General features: G+C 44.1%; 1 protein-coding gene across 3 annotated transcripts; it reads right to left on the reverse strand.

The window, feature by feature from the left end:
* Positions 1 to 7104: 7104 nt before the first annotated feature.
* LOC121276173 (cytochrome c) lies at positions 7105 to 23161 on the reverse strand. 3 transcript variants are annotated; one of them, XM_041184254.1, is made up of 3 exons: positions 23138 to 23161; positions 14469 to 14652; positions 7105 to 9856 (listed from the first exon to the last, which is right to left on the reverse strand). In XM_041184254.1, the coding sequence occupies exons 1-3, from the start codon at positions 23138 to 23140 to the stop codon at positions 9708 to 9710; spliced, it is 336 nt and encodes a 111-aa protein (XP_041040188.1). In that variant the 5' UTR covers positions 23141 to 23161; the 3' UTR covers positions 7105 to 9707. The 3 variants fall into 3 exon arrangements, with proteins under 3 accessions (XP_041040188.1, XP_041040189.1, XP_041040191.1); XM_041184255.1 differs by lacking the exon at positions 23138 to 23161 and adding an exon at positions 16631 to 16755; XM_041184257.1 differs by lacking the exon at positions 23138 to 23161 and adding an exon at positions 16592 to 16740.
* Between the last annotated feature and the right edge of the window lie 254 nt (positions 23162 to 23415).

Here is a 23415-nt window from a genome sequence, read left to right on the forward strand (position 1 = left end):
GGGTTACAAGCTGGTGGGTACACCGCAGACACCTCTGAGCAGTTGGCAGAGACTGTGACAGTGGAGGCTACAGACAGTCGGAAGATCACGGGAGGCCAAGGTGATTCTGAGCCCTAGGCTGATGACATGTTGTAGGAGTCAGCTGCAACATGACACCTGCTGCAGCGTGAGGTAAGGGAGCATCTGGCAGAGCTTCCAGCAGCTATACACACCCAAGTGGAATGATGGAGGATTTCATCCAGGCTATGAGTGCTACCATGGCTTCCGCCATTGAGAGTCAGACCCAAACCAGTCAGTGGATGCTGAACTTGCATGCAGACCCGCATGCCTTTGCCATGAGCTCAGTGCAGCATTGGTAAGGCATAAGGGGATGAGGCATCTGGAGTCTCTGCCAGGTCCTCATACTTCTCACGTTAGCCAAGAGTGGGTAACAAGTGTACCTTGCAAGAGAGGGCGAGCAGCTGCCCTCTGCTTCTGAGAGTGCTTCTCCTGTTCGCTGATGATTGCACAATGTTCGGCACCATTCGTGACTCCTCAGATACTGAAGCAGTCAATTTCCAAATGCAGCAAGACCTGGATAATATCCAGGCTTGGGCTGACAAATGGCAAGTAAAATTCACGCCACACAAGTGCCAGGTAATGACCATCTTCAATGAGAGAGAATCTAACCATCGCCCCTTGATGTTGAATGACACTACCAGCACTGAATCCCCCACTATCAACATCCTGGGGTTACCACAGACCAGAAACTGAACTGGACTACCCACTGTAGCTACAAGAGCAGGTCAGAGGCTAGGAATCATGTGATGAGTAATTCACCTTCTGACTCCCCAAAGCCTGTCCACCATATACAAGGCACAAGTCAGAAGTGTAATGGAATACTCTCCGCTTGCCTGGATGAGTGCAGCTCTCACAACGCTCAAGAAGCTTGACATCGTCCAAGACAAAGCAGTTTGTTTGATTGGCACTACATCCACAAACCTTCACTCCCTCCATCACCGACGCACAGTAGCAGCTGTGTGTATCATCTGCAAGATGCACTGCAGGAATTCTCCAAGGCTTCTTAGACAGCACCTTCCAAACCCACGACCATCACCATCTAGAAGAACAAGGGCAGCAGGTGCATGGGAAGATGACCACCTGAAGTACCCCTCCAAACCACTCACCACCCTGGCTTGGAAATATACCACCATTCCTTCACTGTCGCTGGGTCAAAATCATGGAACTCCCTCCCTAACAGCACTTTGGGTGCACATAATACCACATGCACTGCAGCGGTTCAAGAAGGCAGCTCACCCCCCTGCCTTCACAAGGGCAACTAGGGATCAGCAATAAATGCTGACCCAGTCAGTAAAGCCCATATGCCATGAATGAATACATAAAAAAAAGCTCAGGAATGCACCACATAGGAGCATGCATAAGAAATCTAAGAAGCGCACCAAGGTGTGCTTGGGGTTTACAGGTATTATCTAAATGTTAAGCCTCACATTTGCTGTGCCATGTATTAATGTATTTCATGTTATACCTTATTTTCTGTGCTTTGGGCCTCTTGAAGTACACCCTAGCTACCTCAAGGGGGTGGCCACAAAGGCCTATGCCATGAGCATTCAACACTTAACCTTCGATGCTGGATGACTAAATGAGAAACAAAGGTGACTGCAGGGCTGCAGAAAGGTAAGGCTTTACTGATATAAATCCAACAGGTAGCAAGGGTCATTAAAAATGTCTGTGCATTCGAGCCTCCTGAGCATATATCTCATTGCACCATTGATGTAGTCCATGGGGTCCAATAGCTTGCATCGCCTGGTCAGGAAAAGCTGCCAAAGTATGTTGGTGGCATGACTGTTTCCCAGGAACCAGTTTTACACTGAACCCTAAACAAAAAAAGAATTACCTGGAAAAACTCAGCAGGTCTGGCAACATCAGCGGAGAAGAAAAGAGTTGATGTTTCGAGAACTCATGACTCTTCAACAGAACTGAGTGAATCTTAGGAAAGGGGTGAAATATAAGTTGGTTTAAGGTGGGGGAGGGGGGGGCGGAGAGAGAGAGAGAGAAGTGGTGGGGTGGTATGGTTGTGGGGACAAGCAAGCAGTGATAGGAGCAGATCATCAAAAGATGTCACAGACAAAAGAACAAAAGAACACAGAGGCGGTGAAGGTGGTGATATTATCTAAATGAATGTGCTAATTAAGAATGGATGGTAGGGCACTCAAGGTACAGCTCTAGTGGGGGTGGGGTGGAAAGGCTAGCTGGGCATAAAAGATTTAAAAATAATGGAAATAGGTGGGAAAAGAAAAATCTATATAAATTATTGGAAAAAACAAAAGGAAGGGGGAAGAAACAGAAAGGGGGTGGGGATGGAGGAGGGAGTTCAAGATCTAAAGTTGTTGAATTCAATATTCAGTCCGGAAGGCTGTAAAGTGTCTAGTTGGAAGATGAGGTGCTGTTCCTCCAGTTTGCGTTGGGCTTCACTGGAACAATGCAGCAAGCCAAGGACAGACATGTGGGCAAGAGAGCAGGGTGGAGTGTTAAAATGGCAAGCGACAGGGAGGTTTGGGTCATTCTTGTGGACAGACTGCAGGTGTTCTGCAAAGCGGTTGCCCAGTTTACGTTTGGTCTCTCCAATGTAGAGGAGACTGCATTGGGAGCAATGAATGCAGCAGACTAAGTTGGGGGAGATGCTGCTTCACTTGAAAGAAGTGTTTGGGCCCTTGGGCGGTGAGGAGAGAGGAAGTGAAGGGGCAGGTGTTGCATCTTTTGCCTGGACATGGGGAGGTGCCATAGGTGGGGGTTGAGGGGTAGGGGGTGATGGAGGAGTGGACCAGGGTGTCCCGGAGGGAACGATCCCTACGGAATGCCGCTGGGAGGGGGGGGGGGGGGGGTGAAGGGAAGATGTGTTTGGTGGTGGCATCATGCTGGAGTTGGCGGAAATGGCGGAGGATGATCCTTTGAATGCTGAGGGTGGTGGGGTGATAAGTGAGGACAAGGGGGACCCTATCATGTTTCTGGGAGGGAGGAGAAGGCGTGAGGGCGGATGTGCGGGAGATGAGCCAGACACAGTTGACTCCCTTCTCTCTCCCCTTGTCCAGTCCCTTCCCACCTACATCTATGACTCCTCTGACATCTTACGTCACATCAACAATTTCCAGTTCCCTGGCCCCAAACGCCTCCTCTTCACCATGGAGGTCCAATCCTTCTACACCACCAGGATGGTCTGATGGCCCTTAGCTACTTCCTCGAACAGAGGCCAAAACAATCCCCATCCACCACTACTCTCCTCCATCTGGCTGAACTTGTTCTCACACTGAACAATTTCTCCTTCAACTCCTCTCATTTCATCCAAATAAAAGGTGTAGCTATGGGTACCCGCATGGGCCCCAGCTATGCCTGTCTCTTTATGGGATATGTGGAACATTCCTTGTTCCAGTCCTACTCCGGCCCCCTTCCACAAATCTTTCTCTGGTACATTGATGATTACTTCGGTGCTGCTTCATGCTCTCGTCGGGACTTGAAAAAATGTATTAATTTTGCTTCCAATCTCCACCCCTCCATCATTTTCACATGGTCCATCTCTGACACTTCCCTTCCCTTCCTTGACCTCTCTGTCTCAATCTCTGGTGATAGACTGTCCACCAATATCCATTACAAGCCTACCGACTCCCACAGCTACGTCGACTACAGCTCCTCACACCCCACTTCCTGTAAGGACCCCATTCCATCCTCTCAGTTCCTTCACCTCCATCACATCTGTTATGATGCTATCTTCAAAAACAGTTCCTCTGACATGTCCTCCTTCTTCCTTAACCGAGGTTTTCCACGCACGGTCGTTGACAGGGCCCTCAACCATGTCCGGCCCATCTCCCGCGCATCTGCCCTCACGCCTTCTCCTCCCTCCCAGAAACATGATAGGGTCCCCCTTGTCCTCACTTATCACCCCATCAGCCTCTGCATTCAAAGGATCATCCTCCGCCATTTCTGCCAACTCCAGCATGATGCCACCACCAAACACATCTTCCCTTCACCCCCCCGGTGGCATTCCGTAGGGATCGTTCCCTCCGGGACACCCTGGTCCACTCCTCCATCACCCCCTACTCCTCAACCCCCACCTATGGCACCTCCTCATGCCCAGGCAAAAGATGCAACCCCTGCCCCTTCACTTCCTCTCTCCTCACCGCCCAAGGGCCCAAACACTCCTTTCAAGTGAAGCAGCATTTCACCCAACTTAGTCTACTGCATTTGTTGCTCCCAATACGGTCTCCTCTACATTGGAGAGACCAAACGTAAACTGGGTGACCGCTTTGCAGAACACCTGCGGTCTGTCCGCAAGAATGACCCAAACCTCCCTGTCGCTTGCCATTTTAACACTCCACCCTGCTCTCTTGCCCACATGTCTGTCCTTGGCTTGCTGCATTGTTCCAGTGAAGCCCAACGCAAACTGGAGGAACAGCACCTCATCTTCCGACTAGGCACTTTACAGCCTCCCGGACTGAATATTGAATTCAACAACTTTAGGTCTTGAAATCCCTCCTCCATCCCCACCCCCTTTCTGTTTCTTCCCCCTTCCTTGTTTTTTCCAATAATGTATATAGATTTTTCTTTTCCCACCTATTTCCATTATTTTTAAATCTTTGATGCCCTACTAGCCTTTCCACCCCACCCCCACTAGAGCTGTACCTTGAGTGCCCTACCATCCATTCTTAATTAGCACATTCATTTAGATAATATCACCACCTTCAATGCTTGTGTTCTTTTGTCTGTGACATCTTTTGATTATCTGCTCCTATCACTGCTTGCTTGTCCCTACAACCATACCAATCCCCCCCCCCCCCCCCCCCCACAACACCTTAAACCAGCTTATATTTCACCCCTTTCCTAAGATTTACTCAGTTCTGTTGAAGGGTCATGAGGACTCGAAACGTCAACTCTTTTCTTCTCTGCCGATGCTGCCAGACCTGAGTTTTTCCAGGTAATTCTGTTTTTGTTTTAGATTTCCAGCACTTGCAATTTTTCGTTTTTATACATTGAACCCTTCTACTTGACCATTCTGGTTTAGTCTGCTGGCTGGTCTGTAGGTGCCTTGATGCCCACGCGCATGAAGTTAATTACACCCTGCACCTGGGAGAATTCAGCAATGGCCCTGGAGCTAAAAAACACTCAAGATTGACTGCCTGGGTCAGTGCGGAAGTGCAGTTGGTAATCTCTTGAAAAGAGCACCGTTGGTCACCAGCTTGGTGTATTGATGAGCCGCAGCCTGCAAGGTCCCACATATATTTCCAGTGGATCTGTGGAAACATCCAGAACAGTAGAAGTTCAATCCACGCACATCAGGTGGCCACTAACTCCTGTTGGGCTCAGCTCTTGTCCTGCAACATCAATTGAAGAGAGACATGGTCTTCAGAGCCACCGCCACTCAGTCATTTGTGGTTAGTCAAGCCTTGGACGAAGGCTCTCTGGTGGGTAGCCCCTGATCTCACTTTTGCTAGCTGCTGGACCTCCCTCCCTTTCTGCTACTTCTGTTCAATGGGAGCACCAAAGCCTGGGTGAATGAGGCCCATAGCAGATGGATTGTCTCAGCATGTGCAGCCTTTTATACAAACACCACCCTCCTGACCTTTTCCTTATGCTCAAGTGTCACTGCCATAATTGGACTCAGGCACCATCCCCCACAGCTTCATTTGTTGCTGCCAATACTCCATTCTTCCTGGTGCGCTATGCTAGCTCTATCACTGGCTCCCTGGGAGAGCTAGCACTGAGCTCCTGCTTGCTTCCTACCTTCTTGTACCATGCGAGGCTGATGCCCCATGGCTCCCATTCAAAACACCCAATAAAATTGCTCACAATTGACTAGTTAATTGCCTTAATTACCTCAGCCATGTTCATGTGCAGAGGCCTTCTGCCATGTTGACCACCATTGGGAAAATGCAAAAATGAGCGCAATACATTATATCTCTGGTCCTGTCTTGACTTTATGCACCCTCCGAGCCCATTCTGAAGAACTAGGAAATTCTAAACTACTCTTCCCCACAGCATTGTTGAATTCTTCCCCACCTCCCAACCTTATTGCAACTATGTTAAAAAAAATCCCTTGAAAACCTGCTCTTTTACACTATTAGGCTCTAAAAATCCTTAAATCATAGTCAACAGGAAGTGACTTTTTTTAACTTTTTTTATTAAGTGCACCATGTTCATAACTACTGCTGGAAAAAGATCAATGGGCCTTGCAAAACTATTTACTGTGGAATGTCAAGTTTCTCCTTTGAGTTATCTAAAAATGATATTTCAGCTTCTACTTTACTCTCACTTGCATTCCCCCATCATTTTATTTCACCCTCTAAAGTTTTGATGAAAGATAATCAGTGCATTTTACTTCCTTCCTGGTTTACTATCTGAGAATACTTTGAGATTGGCTGCTCGACAACATTAATGCGGCTGGACACCCACTTCACCAGCTGCCAGAAACTGATATCATTTGGTGAAACCCACACGAGAGATTACTAGATCTTTTGTCAGCAGCTTTCTTATAGGTCAGCAGCAAATGCCATCACTTCACTGGTGATTGTGAAATCCAGGTCAACATAAAGTAATATACATATTGGTGCCAGAAATCCCATTAAACATCTTTAAAAATATTGGAGGCATGAGTGAAAGACATGAATATGCAGATCAGAGGGCTATCATTGTCACACTTTCAGATTATGCTTTAAGGACAGAGCAAAAAGGCAACTTTTGTTGCAGGATCTACTTATACACAATCCCTTACATTATAACAGTTCTCACTACAGCTGAAATAAGCCAACATAGTCCTAAAAATTAAAGCAACTTAATTGAATGGTTTGTGTTCTTTAGGTGCAGGGTATTCAGGATTGATGTTTTTAAACAAGGCTTCTCATTGATAGTTTTCTAGCACCTTTCCTTAATTTTGATCATAACCCTACCTCAAATTTGTGGTGGTTATTTTGCTTCAAGCCAAACAATAGTTTTTAAATATACACACTAGACCTTAGTCACAGGATATTATAGTGGCAAGGTGGAGGATATTTTGACTGATTTAAGGATTTTTGACAAAGGTGAGCCTTTTTTTTTAAAAAAAACACAACAATTAGCAAATTTGAATCACATTTAATGCCCAATCACATGAAAGAAATTGAAATGGAGGTAGAAATAATTTAAATAGACACTTTGTATTACAGTATGAAAGTGTGCAAAAGCCACATTGAATGATAATAGATCAGAGTCCATAAGTCTGCTTTTTCACTTGCATTTTAAGTTACAATACAACCTGGAGGACAAAGTGCACTGAACCCCTACTGCCAGCAGAGAGTCTGCATTTTACTCAAAGCATTAGGGTAATACAAATTTACGAGGTTCAGAAAGTGGAGGTGGTGTTGGCTATATCTATTATATGTTAATTGCTCCACAAGAATTACAACGTACGAAGGCAGCCATTTGGCAATTTTGCTCATGCATTATCACAGTCCCTTCAATGGGCTTGCTCTTGTATAGTGCCAAGACGACCATTCCAGGTAATAGTCAAAAGTAATTGTCTTTGAGTCTTGGAACTTCCCTTTGATCAAGAGTAAAGATTTTAGTATAAATCAGCAAAATCACTAACTAATGTAAATTGTTCTATTTGCTGGTTTCAAATTTAATGCTATAATTCAAATCAGATTGGGTACTGAAGAGCAGCAAAACATAACAGTTAACTAGTCTAATCACCCAAGGATTCAACTAAGTTTTTAAATTCCATTTCCAGTTCAATTGCATAGACACTGTCTAAATGGCCACTTGTTTCTTCCACTCTATTCTGTATTGAAAAAGTATATAGATAGAAATTCTACTTTTCTATTTAATTTTCCATAACCTAGATTAGAGGAGCAAGTCTCTATCACAACACCAAAAGGAAAAACTAGCTAGTGAAACAAGCAGACATGAACCTTGGGATATGCCAGAGAACTCAACTGAAGCCCCATCACTGTCTCTTTTGTCAGAAAATATATTAGTTATAAGTCTCCATCTCTTGCAACCAGAGATGGAGTGTACACCTTTAACTACACTGGTTTTACTGGGCATTCAATGGTGTAGATCAGGCCAGTTACAGAATTTGTGTTGTCCGTTCCCTCAAGATACTGACCATCTTTAGGTTTCACTCTAATCAGAATGTGCAAGCTATAATGACAAACTGCAATATAGTGAATTGGTTGAATATTTTTAAATTACTTACTGAAAGTGAATTGAAATGGTGTATTTGTACTGTTGAATGACCCATGGTCAAAACAGTGAACAAAAGTGCGCCCCGCCACATTAGGGATCAGCCAAGTCAAATGTTAGCCATCATTGCTACTCTCCATCAAAACAGACGCAAGAAAAATCTAATGGGCTTGCATTAATGGGTTTTCACCACCTGAGAGTACCACTTACATATTAAACGTTGTTAGGAAGAGCACTAAATTGAGTCATTTGAGACCAGTAGCAGCAATAACGCAATTAACAAGATTTCCAAAATTCGCTACCTCTTATACTTACTTGATGTTACAGATGCCTGGAAATGCAGTGGGTGAAAACCCAACTAATGTATATAAATTCAAAGTTTCCGTGATATGGACACCTGATTTAACTTTTTTTCAAAAAATATTCATTGCTGTCCAGCACAACTCAAATTGCTTACTAAAAGATAAATTAACTTTTTCCAGCACGATTTTTAAAAAAATATAAATCTAGGTACTTTGGTTCTGTTACTCATTAGCCACCCACTGAGGTTGGAAGTAGTGGACAGTGTTATTTTTATATACAGATATTAAAAAGGCATAGATCATTCCAGAACTTGATTGGGAAAAAAATCTCATCCTATTTGAAAAAATCAAATTTGGGGCCAAAAATGTAAAGCACACATCAAATATAACTTTAAGAGTTAATACTTGCACCTTAATTTAATTCAATTTTCCCAGTGATTGTATGGTTGAACTGCAGTTTACTATTTGTGGAGTGACTTTCTGTACAACTTACCATGCAAACAAATGTTCAAATTTAAACGGCATCAAATCTCATGTTGCAATGTGTGCGCAACATCTTTCAGGGCACTGAATGCGCTTATGGATACAAATTAAGATACCAATCCCATTTTTAAAACTGAGATACACAACTAAATCTTTTAAACTTTGCTATCTGAATAATCATTTTTCCCCATCCTCTTATTAAATTATCACTCATTTCAGAGTGAGAATACCCAACTAAAAACAGGGTAATTAATACTTGTTCCTGAGACTGCCAATAGATGTTGAGAATGGTTCTGTTGAACTGACTGCCAATTCTGACTAGTGACTGTCTTAACTGCAATAGTTTTAGCTGGGAATTTAATGAGAGCTGAGGAAATCTGAGAACACCCAAGTAAAGTTAGGATATTAACATTCTTCCCCATCACCATAGCCAAATAGGTTACACCACTAATGACAGTGCAATGAACTGAAACAGTGTGGGTGATTGACATTCCCTTTTATTCTTATTAGTTGAAAGGGTCATTGGTTTCCAAGTTTAAAAATTAACAGTTCAATGTTACAGGGTGGTAGAGAATGCTGTGAACAGGACACTTGGTAAAAACCAGAAATAGTTAAAAATTCAACTGCAACAATGGCATTGTCGCTTCAAGGTTTCTCAATCAGGAGTCAAATCTACCCAACAATAAATAAGGCAGCAGGTTCTGTCCCTCAAAGTTATTTAGCTGTGGCAGATTTGAGATAAGCTATTAAGTCTTCACGCTCACTCTTCTTCTTGAGACCTGCAAAGATCATTTTTGTTCCTGGGATATATTTCTTCGGATTCTCCAGGTAAATCCTGAGTGTGTCCTCATCCCAGGTAATACCTGCAAAAACAAAAGACAACATGAGCAGCCTTTTTTTCCCCTCCTCTTTATCATGTTCCTCTCCTCTGAATAAAAACAGCTGGCCAAGAATTGGAAGACTGCCCTAATGGCCCAGGTAGTAAGCAAGAGTGTGTCAGGCAGAACCAGGCTTTTCCATTAACAGAAGCATTGCAATTGGCCTGACATTTATTCTTTCATGCAATGTGGGTGTCACTGGCTAGGCCAGCATTTGTTGCACGTTCCCAACCGCCCTTGAACTGTGGCTCACTAGGTCATGTCAGAGGGCAGTTAAAGAGTCAACCACATTACTATCAATCTGGTGTCACCTGTAGGCCAGATCAGATAAGGATGGCAGGTTTTCTCCGTTAAGGGTCATGAATGAACCAGGCAGGTTTTTACAACAGTTGATGATAGACTAGCTTTACATTCCAGATTTTATTAATGGCATTTAAATCCCACCACCTGCTGTGATAGGATTTTGAACTCATGCCCCCAGAGCATTAGCCTGGGCCTCTGGGTTGCTAGTGCAATACCAGACAGACATTACCACTACACCACGATCTCCAGAGGAGGAACTGAGAGTTCTAATGGTTAAAGTTGCTTACATTTGCAATCAAGGCTCAAAGTTGAATAATCACTTGATTGCAGAAGGGATCCATGGAACTGCATCCCAGAAAAGGAGTGAAGTTAGGATGGAACAAAAATATGGAGGACTTTATATTCAAGTAATAAACCAATTAAGTGATTTGCATCTTCAGGTTGGTTAAAAAGGAATTCTTCCATGTGTACAAGTTCCTTTTGAATTCAAGGTATTAAAATAACAAGTCATGTTTAATTCATGTTTACCTAGTCCGTCATAGCTCATTCCTTTAGCTAGGATTGGAATGTCAATCCACCTGTCCAATACATCAGACCTACACATCTCATGATTGTTCAACATGTTATTAGCACCAAAGACCAGGCAAAGAGAAAGGTATTATTACGGGAAATGAAAAGACTGTGACAGGAAGGGATTGAGTACAAATCTAACAATATATCAACAGATGAATCAAGGTGGTTATAAAAACAACAAAAGGCGCTGTATCTGAATGCATGAAGCATCCGAAACAAATAGATGAACTGAGGGCACACAGAAATAAATAAGTACAATTTGATAGCCATTACAAAGACATGGCTGCAGGAGGACATGGATAGGGACCTGAATATTGAAGGCACACTTAAGGGCAAGGAAAAGGCAGAGGTGGCAGGGGCTCTGTTAGTTAATGGTGGTATTAGTACAGTAGAGAGGCATGACTCAAGTTCGTGAAACCAGGATGTAGAAACAGTTTGGGTAGAGATGAGAAATGGTAAAAGCAAGAAGCCACCTGTGGGAGTCATGTACAGGTCCCCTAATAATAACCACCATGGTAGGTGGGAGCACAAAAGAAATAATGAAAGCTTGTCAGAAAGGCACATTGATAATAATGGGGAGATTTTAAGCTAATATATAGATTGGAAAAGTCAGATGGACAAAGGAAGCCTAGATGAAGGGTTCATAGAATGTTTTTGGAATAGTTTCTTAGAACAGCACTTTCTGGAGTCAGAGGGCAGACTAGACCTGGTATTATGCAACAAGATGGGATTAATGATCTCAGTGAAGGCAGCCCTAGGTAGCAGCAACCATAATGATTGAACTTTACATTCAGTTTGAAGGAGGGGAGAGTCAGTCAATTCAGGTCATGTGTGTGAAGCTGCCAGGGTTAAACTTACCCATGTTCCGCCAAGAGTATTATCACTGGTCCACAGTTATTTGTTCCTCCTTCCCACAATTTCCCCATTTAACACAGAAAATGTCTTAGAGTACGTCATCCCTCAAGCCCATTGCACATTTTAACTAGACCAGAGTTATCTAACAAAAATCTGTTACCCTCAGGTTTTGGGGGGGAAAATAGGTTTCCAGGTTTCTTCTGGGCTCTTCAAAAAGAGAAAATTGGAGCCCTCAATGTACCACATAAATTAGGTCCATCAACAAAATTGACTCAGCAATGCGAGTTGTGGTGAATTGTGGCTTCTTTGGACTGGAGCGAGCTGTGAAGTGATATTCCTCAGGGTTCAGTGCTAGACCACTCCTGTTTTTTTTAATATAAATTCAGACTTGGAGGGTACAGGGCACAATTTCAACATTTACAGATAACTTTAAACTAAAATAAACAGTGAGGAGGACAGGAATAGACTTCAAGGAGGGCTGGCAGGTGGAATGGGCAAACATATGGCAGAGGGAATTCAATGTAGAAAAGTGAGGGGATACATTTTAATGAGACATTAAAATGATCAAAGCCAGGAAGTTATGCTAAACCTACATAAAGCACTAGTTTAGCACCCAAAGATTGGGTGTCCAGTTAAATGCTTTGGAGAATGTACAGAAGAGATTTACTAACATGGTTCCCAGGGTGATGGATTACAGACATGTGGATAGACTGGGGAAGTTCAGATTAACCCTGTCTGTTCCAAAAAGAGCAAAGAGGTGATTTGGTAGATGTTTAAAATATTAAAGGCTTTAAATTGAGTAAAATAAAGAAACTGCTCCCCAAGTCTAAAGGATGATAACCAGGGTTAATACAATGCAACAAGTGATTTGATTTGGAATGCACTTTACAAGTGAATTGGTTAAATATTTGAAGGCAAAATAACTTGCTAAGATATGGAGAGTCAAGAATGGGAATAAGTGATGGGCTGAATGAATGCCCCCCTTCTGTGTGCTATTCTATTTCAATTTAATTCAGTGATATGACATCAACCCTGATGGACAACTCTAATTTTAAAGTTATGCCTCCTTAGTCTGAACTCCCCCAGAAGAAATAGGTTCTCCACCTACTCTATGAAATCCTTTAATCATTTTAAGGGACTTCAATTAGATAGTACCTTAATCCTCTATATTCATTACTTAACCCTTTTCACTGCACTGTCATTCTGATTAACTGCACAGCAGTCACTCCAAGGCCAATAGATTCTTCCTGGAGTGCACTGCCAAAAATAAAATGCTATACTCAAATTGGTAGTCTAACCAGAGACCAATACAACAATAACAATCCCTCAAGATGAAGGGCAACATTCCATTCATTTTCTAAACATTTGTACCTGTCCAGTAGCTTTTAGTGATTTTTGTACGTGAACCCTGCTGTCTTTAGCATAACTCCTAATGCAAAGATAGGTTAGGACTTCCCCTACTTCTTGACTTTCCTCAGCATTCTAAGATGCATTTCATTTCTGTAAGATTAAGATGTGACTATCTTAATTTCATTTGTGTAAAAGCAAGTTTTCATTCAAGGGCCTTAACTCATTATCTAAAATTGTTAAGTCTGAATAAAACACTTAATGCTTTCATTTTAGTATCATGACTGAATAACCCCAAATCCAAAGTATGTTTCTGAACATGGGGTGTACATGTGGGAATTAGCTTCACATGAACTCAACTTGATGCAAGTTTCATAAACACGGCTGCTAAGCCACACAAAAGGTGCAATCATCATTGCTCCTCATTCCTTTAAGGTGCAATTTTAAGAGCCAAATAAAACCAAATTACTATTGAGAGACATCTAATCTTAATTATGGATCACATTGCACTAAAGCCAAGAGAGGCAGTGTGTAATTGTCTAAGAGGCAACCTTTAGCCTTGCTCAACTGATTGTCAGTACATCATTTGTCATCATGCATAATCTGTCTCACGTGTGGATGTGTAGGCTCAAAGTGACAATACTGTTAGAACTTTGGTTGAAGACAGGATTGAAATGATCTTCAGACCACTGATAAGAAAAGCCAAGTTGCTAACAGTCATTTCTCACAAGTCACTAGCAGAAAAATGTTCAGTAATATCCATTCAAGGCCAACAATGATTATTTACCTCAACGAATAAGCATTTGCTATGTTCAGAGATGCAATTGCTTGAGAAGAATGCCACATTTAGAGGCATTCTGTGTTTCAGACTTTGAAGTCACAGTGGAAAGCAAATTGGCTAAATCTAGGCAGTTAGATGTTGAGGAAAGCTAAGACAAAAAAAGTTTGACTAGTTGGAACAAACCAGATGCCCAAATAACATTGAGTAAAGGTTATCATGTTAAAGATTCAAAGCACCAAAAAAATTTATTTGCAATTTTTTTGATGCAGTCTTTTACACACTTGCAACTCCAAATCTTAATCCCATTTTCAAGCATTATTAATTCAGTTCCTCAGATTAATTCCTAGAGTGTATAAATGCTGTTAAAAACTTTTAAACATTATCTACTCAAATCACTGAACATTCAAATTAAGCTTAGTGCTTCCTGACTGATTTATATGTCAAAAACATGTTAAAGAGAACATCCAGTTAGCAACCAGTTTTAATGCCCCCATAATGAATTACTTAATTTGATAGTTCCTTCACATCTCAGTTGGATTTGTAATCTCATGTTTCATATAAAAATCTACTTATTCTAGTTCAAACTAGAAGCACAATTCAAAAGTTGACAGAATGAAGTATCTGAAGCCTCACTTAAGATATCTATTGTTATCAATTTATGTAACTAATTATAGATACAATTGTCAACAGTTGCTAAATTCAAATTTAAATTGCTACTTTCAGCCAAAAACAATGTACCTTTATTTTTGTTTGCTTCAGTGTAAGAAAATCCTTCAGCCTGGCCAGTCTTGCGTCCAAACAAACCAGATAGGTTTGGCCCAGTCTTGTGTTTGCCTCCACTTTCAACGGTGTGACATTGTGCACACTTCTGTACAAAGACCTTCTTGCCCTTCTCTATATCACCCATTTTGCTTTGTAATTGCTTGAGGGGGAAAGAAAAGAGGAAGGGGAGGTTAATGTTATAAGAGCTTTGTCTTTAGTTGTGGAAGCTCAACCATTAAAAAGAACTAAATTAAAGCAATGCATCTAAAGATAATTTCAGTTGTAGTCTCCTCACCAATTTGTCCCGAGGAACCTGTAAAGAGTTCTCCAACATTGAAAAATGAGGGGCTGGCCAGGAACAGTGTAATCTAATGATAACAAAGGCGTGGATGAAGACTTTGACAGGTGAGTCAGGGTTGGAAATGGGCAATGTAACAGCAGTGAAGTGGGTGGTTTTGGTGATGCAATACACAAACAGAAGCCCATCTCAGGGTCAAATAGAACAGCAAGCTTGCAATCCATCTGGTTCAGCCTCAAATGGTAGCCAGGGAACAAATTTTGTTGTCAGGCCAAAGTTGATGGCTTTGGTGGAAGCAATTTCTGCTCATCCAGTACTGGATGTCAGATGAGCAACATGATAAATCAGCAACAGTGGCAGGGTTAAGGATGGTGAGTTGGAGCTACGGCAGTGTACATGGGGAACCAGATGTGTTACTAACAATTGTCACCAAGGAGGAACATGGTGGGAAATAACAAGGGGGCCAAAAATAGTTCCTTAGAGGGATTCCAGGAGTAATGGCACAGGAGCAGGGAGAGAAGCCATTGCAGGTAATTCACTAACACTAGACAGATAATGGAGCCAGGCAAGCGCAGACCCACCAGAGAAGGGGCACTGGAGTAGGCTGGTATAATCAGCGGTGTTAAAAGTTGAAGACAGGTGGAAAAGCACAAGCGATAGCTCAGCACGGATGTCATGTGACAGGCCCATTCAGCACAGCAGCATTTCAAGACGTTGACTCGTTCATCCTCAAAAGTAATTTACAAAGCTATCGATCACATCGCCTTTACCTGTAAGTTGCTGACCCGTTTTTATTCATAACTTTTAAATTTCATCAAGCCTACTCGCTTCACAGCGCGAAATATGGGGAAGGAAGATTCAAGGACAAACCGAAGGTCATTATAAAACCTTCAGAGGAATCAAAAAGCCGATTATCGAGAGTGCTTTTAAATATTAAAAATGCTCAAACCGCAATAGAATGGAAGGGCGGAAATGAGACATTGCCCACCAGTCACAGGGGTGCGAAGAGAGGCAGTCCCACCGATTTTGTGAACTCAGGCTCCTCAAGACAGCAAGGCACCAATATTGAAACTGTTATGTCATCAGTTAGGCTGGGCGATTACACAAGAGAAATCAGAATTAAACCGGAGACTCGAATGACGACTATTACCCGGTATTGCAGGTTCCTCTAGACCGTGGTTACACGATATCCTCAGCTAACATTAATGACATTCGGCCTATTGCTGTCCTTCATTTCCCCTTCCCCCCCAAATCCAGCCACGTTGCCGGATTGCTTCAAAGCCTGGGAACACCGGGACCCCTTTCTTTAAAAAAGAATCACACCTTCAGAATGCAGAATTCAATTAATTCCTTTGATCACATGTCAAAGACCAACAACTCCGGCTCAAAATTCAATTCAATTGCCAGCGTCGGGAAGCAAACTGGTCTTAGAAGGAAAAGCGGGGAGTCGGGATTTCACAAGCCCTCCCGAGAGAGAGGGAGAAAGGCACTGAATGTCCGAGCGGCGACTGGAGCCGGGTGCTGGCAGCAATAATCGGGAGAAACTGGAAGCTCAAGTTCCCCACGCGGACTGACCGAGTGCTGCCCACCAGGAAACAAGGACCCGAATGAGCAGCAACACCCCCCAGCGACTCCAGCACTTTTCACATGGAAAGAGCCGGAGACCCGCGGACTGAAGCGGTTGATCCCGGGGATGAGGATCCCAGTGTCGGAACCAATCCTGCCCTTGTCTAAGCTGCAGGAGAAGCGGTGACCACGACTGCACCTTCCAGACACAGACAGTTTGTTCCCTCCCCGTTACCTTCTTTATCACCAGCTCCAGCTACAACCGCGTCCTCACCTTCCCTCCACACACACTCGCTCCCTGCCGCACTCAAGGTCGTTCCAGGCCGCCTAGCCTCCGGCACGATTTTATCAGCAGCGGAAAGTGTGTGGGAGAGAGCACAGGAGCTCCCGCCCAGACAGCCTGCTAATTGGCCCATGGCATAGCGTCACCAAATGTCGCGAGTGCCTAGTGGCCACGAAGGCTGTCAATAATACGGCACGGTGACGAAACGACCCACCCCTTCCGACCATCAGGTTCGAATGAGCCCGGTCCCACCCCGAACCACAATGCATTGCGAGCAATGACGTTGTCTGAGTTAGGAATACATTGTAACCCCCACGTTAACCCTGAGAGCTTCACGCGGTAACACCTACAATAACCCTGACAGCTTCAAACTGTAACCCCCACATTAACCCTGAGAATTTCACACTTTAACCCCCATATTAACCATGAAAGCTTCACACTGTAACCCCCACATTAACCCTGAGAATTTCACACTTTAACCCCCATATTAACCATGAAAGCTTCACACTGTAACCCCCACATTAACCCTGAGAATTTCACACTTTAACCCCCATATTAACCATGAAAGCTTCACACTGTAACCCCCACATTAACCCTGAGAATTTCACACTTTAACCCCCATATTAACCATGAAAGCTTCACACTGTAACCCCCACATTAACCCTGAGAATTTCACACTTTAATCCCCATATTAACCATGAAAGCTTCACACTGTAACCCCCACGTTAACCCTGAAAGCTTCACGCTGTAACCCCACGTTAACCCTGACAGCTTCACACTGGAACCCCCACATTAACCCTGAAAGCTTCACGCTGTAAACCATATGTTAACACTGAGAGCTTCATACAGTAACCCCCACGTTAACCCTGACAGCTTCACACTGGAACCCCCACATTAACCCTGAAAGCTTCACGCTGTAAACCATATGTTAACACTGAGAGCTTCATACAGTAACCCCCACGTTAACCCTGACAGCTTCACACTGGAACCCCCACATTAACCCTGAAAGCTTCACGCTGTAAACCATACGTTAACACTGAGAGCTTCACGCTGTAACCCCCACGTTAACACTGAGAGCTTCACGCTGTAACCCCCACGTTAACACTGAGAGCTTCATGCTGTAACCCCCACATTAACCCTGAGAGCTTCACACTGTAATCCCCACATTAACCCTGAGAGCTTCACACTGTAACCCTCACTTTAACGCTGGGAGCTTCATGCTGTAACCCCCACATTAATCCTGAGAATTTCACACTGTACCCAACAAATTATCCTTGACAGCTTCACACTGTAACCTCCATATTAACCCTGACAGCTTTGCACTGTAACCCCACATTAAACCTGACAGTTTCACACTGTAAACCCCACATTAACGCTGAGAGCTTCATGCTGTAACACCCACATTAACCCTGAGAATTTCACACTGTAACCTCCACATTAACCCTAACAGCTTCACAGTGTAACCTCCACATTAACCCTGGGAGCTTCACGCTGTAACACCCACGTTAACCCTGAGAGCTTCACGCTGTAACCCCCACAGTAACCCTGAGAGGTTCACGCTGTAACCCCCACATTAACTCTGAGAATTTCATGCTGTAACCCCCATATTAACCATGAAAGCTTCACACTGTAACCCCCACATTAACCACAAAGCATCACGCTGTAACCCTCACATGAACCATGAAAGCTTCACGCTGTAACCCCCACATTAACCCTGAAAGCTTCACAGTGTAACCTCCACATTAACCCTGAGAGCTTCACGCTGTAACACCCACGTTAACCCTGAGAGCTTCACGCTGTAACCCCCACAGTAACCCGGAGAGGTTCACGCTGTAACCCCCACATTAACCCTGAGAATTTCACACTGTAACCCCCACATTAACCCTGAGAATTTCACGCTGTAACCCCCATATTAACCATGAAAGCTTCAAACTGTAACCCCCACATTAACCACAAAGCATCACGCTGTAACCCTCACATGAACCATGAAAGCTTCACGCTGTAACCCCCACATTAACCCTGAAAGCTTCACGCTGTAAACCATACATTAACACTGAGAGCTTCATACTGTAACCCCCACGTTAACCCTGACAGCTTCACACTGGAACCCCCACATTAACCCTGAAAGCTTCACGCTGTAAACCATACGTTAACACTGAGAGCTTCACGCTGTAACCCCCACGTTAACACTGAGAGCTTCACGCTGTAACCCCCACGTTAACCCTGAGAGCTTCACGCTGTAACCCCCACATTAACACTGATAGCTTCACACTGTAACCCCCACGTTAACCCTGAGAGCTTCACGCTGTAACCCCCACGTTAACACTGAGAGCTTCAAACTGTAACCCCCACGTTAACCCTGAGAGCTTCACGCTGTAACCCCCACATTAACACTGAGAGCTTCACACTATAATCGCCACGTTAACCCTGAGAGCTTCACGCTGTAACCTCCACATTAACCCCAAAAACTTCACACTTAACCCTGAGAGCTTCACACTGTAACCACCGCATTAACGCTGGGAGCTTCACGCTGTAACCCCCACATTAACCCTGAGAATTTCACACTGTAACCAACACATTATCCTTGACAGCTTCACACTGTAACCTCCATATTAACCCTGACAGCTTTGCACTGTAACCCCACATTAAACCTGACAGTTTCACACTCTAACCCCCACGTTAACCCTGAGAGCTTCACGCTGTAACACCCACATTAACCCTGAGAATTTCACACTGTAACTCCCACATTAACCCTGAGAGCTTCACACTGTAATCCCCACATTAACCTTGAAAGCTTCACACTGTAACCCTCACTTTAACGCTGGGAGCTTCATGCTGTAACCCCCACATTAATCCTGAGAATTTCACACTGTACCCAACACATCATCCTTGACAGTTTCACACTGTAACCTCCATATTAACCCTGACAGCTTTGCACTGTAACCCCACATTAAACCTGACAGTTTCACACTGTAACCCCCACATTAACCCTGAGAGCTTCACGCTGTAACATCCACATTAACCCTGAGAATTTCACACTGTAACCTCCACATTAACCCTAACAGCTTCACAGTGTAACCTCCACATTAACCCTGAGAGCTTCACGCTGTAACACCCACGTTAACCCTGAGAGCTTCACGCTGTAACCCCCACAGTAACCCTGAGAGGTTCACGTTGTAACCCCCACATTAACCCTGAGAATTTCACACTGTAACCCCCACATTAACCCTGAGAAGTTCACGCTGTAACCCCCATATTAACCATGAAAGCTTCACACTGTAACCCCCACATTAACCACAAAGCATCACGCTGTAACCCTCACATGAACCATGAAAGCTTCACGCTGTAACCCCCACATTAACCCTGAAAGCTTCACGCTGTAACCCCCACATTAACCTTGAGAGCTTCACGCTGTAACACCCACGTTAACCATGAGAGATTCACGCTGTAACCCCCCATGTTAACCATGAGAGCTTCACGCTGTAACCCCCACGTTAACCCTGAGAGCTTCACGCTGTATCCCCACATTAACCCTGACACCTTCACCCGGTAACACCTACAATGACCCTGACAGCTTCAAACTGTAACCAGCACATTAACCATGAGAGTTTCACTCTTTAACCCCACATTAACCTTGACAGCTTCACACTGTAACCCCCACGTTAACACTGAGAGCATCACGCTGTAACCCCACGTTAACCCTGAGAGCTTCACGCTGTAACCCCCACGTTAACCCTGAGAACTTTACGCTGTAACCCCCACATTAACCCTGAGAGCTTCACACTGTAACCTCCATATTAAGCATGAGATCTTCACGCTGTAACCCCCACATTAACCCTGAGAGCTTCACGCTGTAATCCTATGTTAACCCTGAGAGCTTCACACTACAATCCCCATATTAACCATGAAACCTTCATGCTGTAACCCTGTTAAGCCTGAGAGCTTCATGCTCTACCCCCACAGTAACCCTGACACCTTCACGCGGTAACACCTACAATAACCCTGACAGCTTCAAACTGTAACCCCCACATTAATCCTGAAAGCTTCACACTGTAACCCCCATGTTAAACCTGAAAGCTTCACGCTGTAACCCCCACGTTAAGCCTGAGAATTTCACACTGTAACCCCCACGTTAGCCCTGAGAGCTTCATGTTGTAACCCCGTTAACCTTGAGAGCTTCATGCTGTAACCCCCACCTTAATCCTGAAAGCTTCACGTTGTAACCCTAAGTTAACCTGAGAGCTTCACACTGTCACCCCCATGTTAACCCTGAGAGCTTCACGCTGTAACACCCACATTAACCATGAAACCATCACGCTGTAACCCCCACACTAACTATGAAAGCTTCATGCTATAACCCCCACATTAACCCTGAAAGCTTCATGCTTTAACCCCCACTTTAACCCTGAGAGCTTCACGCTGTAACCCCCACGTTAACCCTGAGAGCTTCACACTTTAAGCCCCACATTAACCCCGAGAGCTTCACACTGTAACCTCCACATTTACCCTGAGAGTTTCACATTGTAACCCCCACATTAACCCTGAAAGTTTCACACTGTAACCCCCACATTACCCGACAGCTTCGCACTGTAACCCCCACCTTAACTCAGAGCTTCACGCTGTTACCCCCACATTAACCCTGACAGCTTCGCACTGTAACCCCCACATTTACCCTGAGAGCTTCATGCTGTTAAGCCTGAGAGCTTCATGCTCTACCCCCACAGTAACCCTGACACCTTCACGCTGTAACACCTACAATAACCCTGACAGCTTCAAACTGTAACCCCCACATTAACCCTGAAAGCTTCACACTGTAACCCCCATGTTAAACCTGAAAGCTTCACGCTGTAACCCCCACGTTAAGCCTGAGAATTTCACACTGTAACCCCCACGTTAACCCTGAGAGCTTCATGTTGTAACCCCGTTAACCTTGAGAGCTTCATGCTGTAACCCCCACCTTAATCCTGAAAGCTTCACGTTGTAACCCCCAAGTTAACCTGAGAGCTTCACACTGTCACCCCCATGTTAACCTTGAGAGCTTCATGCTGTAACACCCACATTAACCATGAAACCATCATGCTGTAACCCCCACACTAACTATGAAAGCTTCATGCTATAACCCCCACATTAACCCTGAAAGCTTCATGCTTTAAGCCCCACTTTAACCCTGTGAGCTTCACGCTGTAACCCCCACGTTAACCCTGAGAGCTTCACACTTTAACCCCACATTAACCCCAAGAGCTTCACACTGTAACCTCCACATTTACCCTGAGAGTTTCACATTGTAACCCCCACATTAACCCTGAAAGTTTCACACTGTAACCACCACATTAACCCTGACAGCTTCACACTGTAACCCCCACATTACCCGACAGCTTCGCACTGTAATCCCCACCTTAACTCAGAGCTTCATGCTGTTACCCCCACATTAACCCTGACAGCTTCGCACTGTAACCCCCACATTTACCCTGAGAGCTTCATGCTGTAACCACCAAGTTAACCCTGAGAGCTTCACGCTGTAACCCCCACATTAACCCTGAGAGCTTCATGCTGTAACCCTCAGATTAACCATGAGCTCTTCACGCTGTAACCCCCACATTAACCCTGAAAGCTTCATGCTGTAACCCTGTTAACCCTGAGAGCTTTCTGCTGTAACCCCCACATTAACCCTGAAAACCTCATGCTGTAACCCCCATGTTAAGCCTGAGAATTTCACATTGTAACTCCCACATTAACCCTGACAGCTTCACACTGTAACCCCCACATTAACCCTGTAAGCTTGATGCTGTAACCCCTACGTTAACCCTGAGAGCTTCACGCTGTAACCCCCAGATTAACCATGAAAGCTTTAAGCTGTAACCCCCACATTAACCCTGAAAGCTTCACGCTGTAACCCCCACGTTAACCCTGAGAGCTTAACGCTGTAACCCACACATTACCCTGGGAGCTTCACGCTGTAACCCTCACGTTAACCCAGAGTTTCACACTGTAACCCCCACATTAACCCTGAAAGCTTCACATTGTAAACCCCACATTAACCTTGTGAGTTTCACACTATAACCTCCAAGTTAACCTTGAGAGTTTCACATTGTAACCCCGACATTAACCCTGAGAATTTCACACTGTAACCCCCACATTAACCCCGAGAGCTTCACACTGTCACCCCCCACAATAGCCCTCAGAGTTTCACACTGTAACACTGACATTGATACATTAGCGTAACTCATTGATGCAGGACAACCTACATGCAAACAGGGCCTGTCAGAATACTGCACTCAAATATTGTGTTAATCACTATCGTAGGTTCTATAGGACTTTGCAACACTTCGTGGACTGTGCAGTGAACTGTAAAATCCATTTAAAATCACTATTCGAGATTCTATGGGAGTATGTAACACTGTGGAATGAACTGTGAAATATATTTGAAATCACTATTAGAGATCCTATGGGAGCGTTTTACACTGTGGAATGAACTGTGTAATATATATTTGAAATCACCATTGGAATTCTGTCGAAGGGTCATGAGGACGCGAAACGTCAACTCTTTTCTTCTCCGCCGATGCTGCCAGACATGCTGAGTTTTTCCAGGTAATTCTGTTTTTGTTTTTGTTTTGGATTTCCAGCATCCGCAGTTTTTTTGTTTTTATATTGGAGATCCGTGGCGTTTTCATCGTATGACCTGAAACCAAATGACGTAAATCGGGATTTCCCACCTTCCTAACAGTGATGTCACCAATCCGGAATGAGCTCGGATTGCAGACCAGTGCTTGTTTAAA

Source organism: Carcharodon carcharias, chromosome 3 (genome assembly GCF_017639515.1).
Source record: "Carcharodon carcharias isolate sCarCar2 chromosome 3, sCarCar2.pri, whole genome shotgun sequence".
Lineage (NCBI taxonomy): Eukaryota > Metazoa > Chordata > Chondrichthyes > Lamniformes > Lamnidae > Carcharodon > Carcharodon carcharias.